This window comes from Hylobates moloch, unplaced genomic scaffold (genome assembly GCF_009828535.3).
Source record: "Hylobates moloch isolate HMO894 unplaced genomic scaffold, HMol_V3 SCAFFOLD_16, whole genome shotgun sequence".
Classification (NCBI taxonomy): domain Eukaryota; kingdom Metazoa; phylum Chordata; class Mammalia; order Primates; family Hylobatidae; genus Hylobates; species Hylobates moloch.
This window is the reverse complement of record NW_026652291.1, coordinates 42,027,975-42,037,346: the sequence shown is the minus strand read 5'-3', so window position 1 is coordinate 42,037,346 and position 9,372 is coordinate 42,027,975. Positions and strand designations below refer to the sequence as shown.

Genomic DNA, 9,372 nt, shown 5'->3' with positions numbered 1-9,372 from the left:
GGGGGGAAGAGAGGAGGAGATGGGGGGAGAGATGAGGGGAAGAGAGGAGGAGAAGGGGGAGGGGGAGAAAAGGAGGGAACAGAGGAGGAGAGGGGGGAGGAGAGGACAAGGGGGGAAGAGAGAAGGAGAGCGGGGAAGATGGGGGAGGGAGAGGTGGGGGAAGAGAGGAGGAGAGGGAGGAAAAGAGAAGGGGGAGGGGGCAGGAGAGGAGGAGAGGGGGGAGGAGAGGAAGAGAGGGAGGGAGAGAGGAGGAGGAGATGAGGGAGGAGAAAAGCAGGGGAGAGGGAAGAGGAGGGGGAAAGTAGGGGGAGAGGAGGGGTAGAGAAGAAGGAGTGGGGGGAGGAGGGAGAGGAAGAGGAAAAGAGGAGGAGGAGGGTGGGAGGAGAAGATGGGGGAGGAGAGGAGAAGACAGGGGAGGAGGGGAGGGGGTAGAGGGAGAGGGAGGAGAGTCAGTAGAATGAAGGCAGGCAGGCAGAAAGGGAGAAAGAGAAGTCAGTACACTGTTTTCAGATATTTGAGATTTACTTAATACTTCCATAAAAACACCAACTTTGCTTCTCCTTCTTCCCCCATCACCCTCCACTTACCTTAGAAAAATATTGTTAATCTGTTTTCGGATAAATGCTCTAAGACCAAGAAACTTGCCATAAATTCTGTGTAAGACTGTTTTTAAGTAGTCCCGTTCCCGAGGGTCTTCACTGTCAAATAGCTCCAGAAGCTGTTGTAAATGAAAGACATTATAGCTGTCAAAGGCAGTTTCAGAAAAGGATTTAGGAATTCTATTATTTAAAATCCCCTCCTTCCTTCCTCAAAAAATGTGTTGAATATCTATTATGTGCCAGGCACAGTGCTAGTCTTTGGGCATGTCATGATAAACAAGTCAGACAAGGAGCTTATATTCCACTAAAGAAATACAAATACAAGGCCGGGCGCGGTGGCTCACGCCTGTAATCCCAGCACTTTGGGAGGCCGAGGCGGGCGGATCACGAGGTCAGGAGATCGAGTCCATCCTGGCTGACACAGTGAAACCCCGTCTCTACTAAAAATACAAAAAATTAGCCGGCAAGATGGCGGGCGCCTGTAGTCCCAGCTACTCGGGAGGCTGAGGCAGGAGAATGGCGTGAAGCCCGGGGGGGCGGGGCCTGCAGTGAGTCGAGATCGCACCACTGCACTCCAGCCTGGGCGACAGCGAGACTCTGTCTCAAAAAACAAAAAACAAAAAAACAAACAAACAAAAAAAAGAAATACAAATACAAAATAACAACAATAAAAGTAATAATATGAATAATAGCTAATACACATATGGCACTTACTGTGATCATCAGGCAATTTTCCAAGCAATCTACATATTAATCCTCCCAATGAGGTAGTTTTGTCCCCTTTTTACAGAAGAGGAAACTGGGGCACATAGGGTTAAGTAACGTGCCCACGGTCACACAGCTAATAGGTGGTAAAGCTAGAATTTGAACCCCAACGGTTGAAGCCAAAAGTCCATATCTCAACCACTGCACTATGCTACCTACTGATATTCCAAATACACAGTTAAAATAAGCTGACTGTGCATGGTGACTCACGCCTGTAATCCCAGCACCGGGGGAGGCCGAGGCAGGCGGATCACCTGAGGTCAGGAGTTTAAGACCAGCCTGGCCAACATGGTGAAACCCCATCTCTAGTAAAAATACAAAAATTAGCCAGGTGTGGTGACGGGCGCCTGTAATCCCAGCTACTCAGAAGGCTGAGGCAGGAGAATCACTTGAACCCAGGAGGCGGAGGTTACAGCGGGCTGAGATCACGCCATTGCACTCCAGCCTGGGCCACAGAGCAAGATTCGGTCTTTAAAAAAAAAAAAAAAAAAAAAAAAAGGATAAGCCTTCAGCTCTACTAGAACAGCTAGGGAAATGAAAAAACCTGAATCAAAGCAAACATCAGAACGTCTCAATGATACTGGTAATGGTCATTTTTAGATCCAGACTCTTGTTATGTAGGTGTGTTCACTCTGTAAATAGTCAACGAAGTGAACATTGATTATTTCTGTATGTATGTTATATGTGAATAACTTTTTTTTTTGAGATGGAGTCTTGCTCTGTTGCCCAGTCTGGAGTGCAGTGGCATGATCTCAGCTCACTGCAACCTCCGCCTCCTGTGTTCAAGCAAGCAATTCTCCTGTCTCAGCCTCCCGAGTAGCTGGGACTAAAGGCACCTACCACCGTGCCCAGCTAATTTTTTGTATTTTTAGTAGAGACGGGGTTTCACCATATTCGTCAGGCTAGTCTCAAACTCCTGAACTCAGGTGATCCACCCGCCTCAGCCTCCCAAAGTGCTGGGATTAGAGGTGTGAGCCACCACACCTGGCTGTGAATAACATGTTTAAGTTCCCAAACATTTGTAATCTAAAGTTAATAACCAAATCCTGATAACATCACATCTATGTGCTCAAAATGAGGTCCACGCAACTAGCCCAAAAGAGGTAACAAGCTAAAGTTTCAGCCAAATGCCAGTGAGCACAACAGATTCAACTCAATCTCTATCAAAAATTCCAGCTGCTTTGTTTTTGTATCATTGACAAGTTGATCCTAAAATTTATATGGAAATGTAAGAGAACCAGAAGAGCCAAAATACTCTTGAGGGAAACAAAACTTGAAAGATTCACACTTCTCTGTTTCAAAACTTAGTCCAAAATACAGTAATCAAGACAGTGTGGTACTGGCATAAAGACAGACATATAGATTAATGGAATAGAATTGAGAGCCAAAAGTAAGCCCTCACATTTATGGTCAACTGATTTTCAACAAGAATGCCAAGTCATTTCAAGTGGGAAAGAATAGTATTTTCAACAAACAGTGCTGGACAACAGGATATCCACATGCAAAAGAGTAAGTTGAACCTCTACCTCACAACATACACTCAGATTAACTCAAAATGGACAATCAACCTAAAGTTAAGAGCTAAATTATAAAACAATTAGAAGAATAAATCTTTATAACCCTAGATTAGGTGATATTTCTTAGATATGACCCCAAACCATAAGCAACAAACAAATAAATTAGACTTCTCCCAAATTGAAACCATTCATGCTTCAAAGGACACCATCAAGAAAGTGAAAAGAGAGAATGCATATGCTGGGAGAAGATGCAGCTGACCCTGAACAACACAGGTTTGAACTGTGCAAGTTCACTTACATGCAAATTTTCTTCCACTCTTGGCCAGGCGTAATGGCTCACCCCGTAATCCCAGCACCTTGGGAGGCTGAGGCAGGTAGTTTACTTGAGGTCAGGAGTTTGAGACCAGCCTGGCCAACATGGTGAAATCCTGTCTCTACTAAAAATACAAAAATTAGCTGGGTGTGGTGATGGGTGCCTGTAATCCTAGCTACCTGGGAGGCTGAGGCAGGAGAATTGCTCGAACCCAGGAGGCAGAGGTTGCAGTGAGCTGAGATTGCACCACTGCACTCCAGCATGGGAGACAAAGCAAGACTCCATCTCAATTTTAAAAAAAACAAAAAAACGTTTTTTCTTCCACTCTTGCTACCCTGAGACAAGAAGACCAACCCTTCCCCTTCCTCCCAACCTCCTCAGCCTACTCAATGTGAAGACCACAAAGATGAAGATCTTTATGATGACCTACCTCCCATTAATGAATAGAAAATGTATTTTCTCTTCTTTATGATTTTCTTAACATATTCTTTTCTCTAGCTTGCAAGAACATAGTATATAACACAGATAACATACAAAATATGTGTTATTCAACTGTTTATGTTGTCAGTAAGGCTTCCTGTCAACAGCAGGCTATTTGTAGTTAGGTTTCTGGAAAGTCAAGTTATACATATAATTTTCAACTGCTCAGGGGTTCACTGCCCCTAATCTCTGCACTGTTCAAGGGTCAACTGTATTTATAAACCATATGTCTGATAAGGGACTAGCATCCACAATATATAAAGAACTTTTAGGCCAGGCATGGTGGCTCACGCCTACAATCTCAGCACTTTGCGAGGCAGGGGCGGGTGGATCGCTTGTGCCCAGGAGTTTGAGACCAGTCTTGGCAACATGGCAAAATCCTGTCTCTACAAAGAAATTCAAAGATTAGCCAGGTTTGGTGGCACGTGCCTGTAGTCCCAGGTATTTGGGAGGCTCAAGTGGGAGAATCACCTGAGCCCCAGGAGATCAAGGCTGCACTGAGCCATGATCATGCCACTGCACTTCAGCCTGAGCGGCAGAGAAAGACTCTGTCTCAAAAACAAACAAACAAAAAAAAACAAACAACAAGAAAAAAGAACTTTAAAAGCTCAACAATAAGACAAATAACCCAGTTTAAAAATGGACAAAGGATTTTATTTAATAGCTAAATCGCAAAGAAAGTATACAAATGGTCAATAAACACATGAAAAGTGCTCTATTTTATTGATCATTACAGAAAAGCAAACCCTGGCTCACGCCTGTAATCCCAGCACTGTTGGAGGCTGAGGGGGTAGATCACGAGGTCAGGGGTTTGAGATCAGCCTGGCCAACATGGTGAAATCCTGTCTCCACTAAAAATACAAAAATTAGCCAGGCATGCTGGCGTATGCCTGTAATCCCAGCTACTCGGGAGGCTGAGGCAGAAGAATTGCTTGAACCTGGGAGATGGAGTTTGCAGTGAGCGGAGATCGCACCACTGCACTACAGCCTAGGCAACAGAGCAAGACTCCATCTCAGAAAAAAAGAAAAGAAAAGAAAACCCAACCAACAAGGAGATACTCATTGGATGGCTATAATGAAAAAGAGGGATAATAAAAAGTGTTGGCAAGGATATGGAGAAACTGGAACCCTCATACATTGTTGGTAAGAATGTAAAATGGTGCAGCTATTTCAGAAAACCATTTGGCAGTTCCTTAAATCTCCCACAGAGTTACTATATGACTAAGCGATTCCACTTTCATATATATATATATATCCAACAGAACTGAAAACACATGTCCACGGAAAAACTTGTACACAGATGTTCATGGGAGCAATATTCATAATAGCTAAAAACTGAAACAACCCAAATATCCGTCAACTGATAAACAAAATGTGATGCCATGGAATATTATTCAGCCATAAAAAGGAACAAAGTACTGCTACATGTTATAACATGAATGAATCTTTCAAACATCATGCTAAGTAAAAGAAACCAGACACAGAAGGCCATACAATGTATGACTCCATTTATGTGAAATAACCAGAATAGGCAAATCCATAGTGACAGAAAGTAGAATGGGAAGTGACTACTAATAGGTCTGGATTTCTTTTTTTTTTCTTTTGAGACAGAGTCTTGCTCTGTCACTAGGCTGGAGTGCAGTGGCGCTATCTCGGCTTACTGCAACCTCCACCTCCTAGGTTCAAGCGATCCTCCTGCTTCAGCCTCCTGTGGGTCTGGATTTCTTCGAGGGATGATAAAAGCATCCCGCAATGATACTGTGGTGATGGTTGCATGACTCTGTAAATATACTAAAAACCACTAAATTGGAAACTTTAAAATGGTGAATTTTATGGTGTATGAATTACAACACAATAAATCTGCTACCTTTACAAAAAGTCAGTGTGCAAGTTCCTCTGGCTGAAGAACAAACTTAGAAATCGATTTGAATGTTACTGAGTTTTTTTTTTTTACATTCATCATTATTGCAATAAAGCAAAATTCAGTTCTAGTGTCTTTATAGCAAAACATTTCAAGAGCACATAACACACAAATTAGACTACCATCGTCATCAAAAAGGCTATCCAGATATATGTAAGTTTGACCTCAGGTGATTAAGACATGAGGTTGACACTGACAGCAGAATAAAAACTTCATGGTCAATAATCGAATATGCTTTTGTTTGGTGTTTTACTTTTAATAAAAGACAGAGTTATGGACAAAAGAAAGGTCCCTCAAACATGGCAGGAAACACAAACTAAAGGATGGTCTTCAAAAATAGGTAGAGATAGGACACAATTTTTAGCTACACAATGCCATCCACCATCCATTTATCATTCATTCATCTGCTCATTTTAAAAATGAGTATTTCAAGTAAACATTTATGGTGTGCTTATTAAGAGCCAGCCAGTGGGCGAGCTGTCAGGGATACAATGATAAGCAAGACAGATACAGTCTTTGCTTTCTCAGAGCCTATTCTAATGGGGAATACAAACAAGTAAATAAACAGCATGTTAAGTAGTTCCGGATGTTGTATAAATACACAGCAGACACATCTACTGTATTTGGAAGAAGTGGAGTGATCAGCGAAGGCTTCTAAAGGAAGAGACATCCAGGCTGACTGATGAAGAAATGAGGAGTTAGAAGTGGGATAAGAGTGCTCCTCGGCCGGGCGCGGTGGCTCACGCTTGTAATCCCAGCACTTTGGGAGGCCGAGGCGGGCGGATCACGAGGTCAGGAGATCGAGACCACAGTGAAACCCTGTCTCTACTAAAAATACAAAAAATTAGCCGGGCGTGGTGGCGGGCGCCTGTAGTCCCAGCTACTTGGAGAGGCTGAGGCAGGAGAATGGTGTGAACCCAGGAGGTGGAGCTTGCAGTGAGCCGAGATTGAGCCACTGCACTCCAGCCTGGGCGACAGAGCGAGACCCTGTCTCAAAAAAAAAAAAAAAAGAGTGCTCCTCACAGGTTCAATAGTACATGCTTTTCCTAGCAGCCTACCCAAACAGAAGATGTTGTTAACTACAGCTCTCTGCCCATTCAGCAATACAATAAATACATACGTACTGAGTTCTTTCTATGTGCCAGCGATGGTCCTCATCGCTGGACATACACATTGTTGAACAATTTTGGAGCCCATCAGGGGAGGTAATGGGCAAGTTAATATATTTCCACAGGAAAACTATCTAGGAAAGAAAGGCATGTGGCCCCAACTAGCAAAAAAAAAAGGCCTCATATAGACTCAGTATCTCTTTATCTCTAACATGTTCCGAATGACATAAGACGTCTAATCCACCTACCCAATCCACCCATCCACCCATTCCCATTCCAAGGTTAATAGAAATAATTAACCTTGTAAGTTTTATTTTTTAAATTTCGTTTCTACTTTTAAGTGTTTCAAAAGGCTTTAATGAATAACTTGTAACCAACATAAGAGAAGGTTTGAGGGTGTGTAATATTAGCAAAACTTGAATCAACTTTCCTTGTATACTGTTAATCTTGAGTTTAATGAATACACAATAATTAAGCAAGAAATGTTTGATGTTTTCATTAGGCTCTCAAACAAAATGCATTGCCGAGTGCTTAACTTTAGATATTTACAAAGCCACAAATATTAAATGTATCATGTTCTATGAGAAAGAAAGATGAATTGCAGTATTAAACTTTTTTTTTTTTTTTTTTTTTTTTTGGAGACGGAGTCTCGCTCTGTCGCCCAGGCCGGAGTGCAGTGGCGCAATCTCGGCTCACTGCAAGCTCCGCCTTCCAGGTTCACGCCATTCTCCTGCCTCAGCCTCTCCGAGTAGCTGGGACTACAGGCGCCCGCCACCACGCCCGGCTAATTTTTTGTATTTTTTAGTAGAGACGGGGTTTCACCGTGGTCTCAGTATTAAACTATTTTGATGATTTTATGATGTATGGGAAATATAATAGTGCACAGGCCAAAACAAGGTGGGGTAGGATGAGCTCTGATGAGCTCTGATTTCCAAAACAAAATAATATGAGTGTGCTTAGTCATATCTATAGTCCCAATCACTCCCACACAAAAAAGAAATATAATCCCACACCTGTAAATGCCTAAGTGGACTGTGCCATCCCTAATATAACAGGCAGCTTGTAGTCAAAGAAAAGAAGTTAAGAAGCTGGAGCGTTTCCAAGGTGATTACAGAGCAAAGACAGACCTGTCAACATACTAACTCCAAGTTTACAAAAACCAGCCTTCTTGAAGCTCACAAATAGGGTTAAACTACATAGTGATTTAGCCAAATAACCTTTCTTTGAACTTCATAAATCTACAATGAAATGAGAAGAGTGAAATGAAAAAGGGCTGTAAGGGTCTTCCAGCTAGACAGGGGGATTGAACCTCTCTCCTCTTGAATCTTTCCTAAAATGACAGTGAAAGAATAAGAATAGAAGAAAGCCTTGGCATAAAGAGGACTGGAGAGAAAATTTAGACTTATTTGTAGACTTCTCAAAGATGGAAGTGGATGACAAGAGGTAACTATCTTAGGTTTCCTCTTTCTCCAGTCTGCTAAGTGTTTTTCCATTCTGCAAGCAGGGAAGAAAGCCAGCAAGAAGCAGGCCAGTTCACACCACAGAACCCTTAAAAGGCTTAAAAACTAAAGGCACCAGATATATTTGATGGTAAGGGTGTGAGAAATAGCTAAAAACAGGAGGACTGGTTGAAAGTCTGTAGAAGACCCCCCAGATCCCCATCCCATGTAGTGTACTGATGATTTACAATGTAAGTCTGGAGAGAATGAGTAAGTATCTAGTCTTGGAGACATCGTACACATTAAGTAAAGTGCTTATTGGAAATAATGGGATGAAATAAAACTCCTAAATAAATAAAACACCTAAAAGTGACATATTTGCCCGCTTTCTTCCCTGACCAGGCTCCCAATTCTGTATAAGTCAGAAGATCAGAAAGTCCCTTTTGGAAGAAACTGACAGCCTCAAGAGGAAAGACCTACAGATATGCTAACAGCTGAGGGTTTCCTAATGAAATGGCAAGGTCCCTGACCAGTTATCCCATTCAAAGTCACCAGTTGTCAAGTGTCACCATGCAAATATAAACACAAACGTGCACACGGTAACATACACAAGTTCTAAGCAACTTTTCAGTAGACTAACGTAATTATGACTAGGAAGTCAAAGATCACCAGATATTTTAAAATAAAAGACCACAACAAACAATTATAAAGAATTCAGAGGAAACAGACACAATGCTAGGAGTACCAAAAAAAAGGTACTCCTTTTTGCAAAAAGGAAACTATAACATCCTCAAAGATAAACAAATATGCTGGATCCTCGAAATAAAAGAGTGCTATTATTCAGGTGAATATTCAGGAAATTTTTTAAAAGCTTTTAGAAGTTCAACATATAACAAAAATTTTAGCAGAAGCACTAGAACATTAAAATGAGCAAATCTACCCCTGAACGTATAACCAAAAAACAGAGATAATATATAGAAGAAGATTTTAAAAACCAGAAGATCCAATACATAATAGCAATCCAGAAAGACATGGAGACAGAAAATGAAGAGAAGGAAATTATCTGAGGAATAATTCAATTCAATTTCCAGGAAAAAAAAAAGTCATGAATGTCAATATAGATATGGTCCATTAAGTGTTCTGCACAATAAATGAACAAAGACCCACACCAAAGCACATCACTTTCTGGATGTGGAGACAAAGAGAAGATCTCAAAGAAGATACAAAGA

At 41.7% G+C, this 9,372-nt stretch overlaps 1 protein-coding gene across 1 annotated transcript in view; it reads right to left on the bottom strand.

Annotated features, from left to right (window-relative positions):
* Positions 1-9,372, bottom strand: part of PPP2R5E (protein phosphatase 2 regulatory subunit B'epsilon) — a 50,633-nt gene that overhangs the window by 21,308 nt on the left and 19,953 nt on the right. Inside the window, exon 4 of the mRNA XM_058429387.1 lies at positions 588-718. Within this exon, the coding sequence (XP_058285370.1) occupies positions 588-718 (131 nt within the window). The remainder of the gene's footprint in view (positions 1-587; positions 719-9,372) is intronic.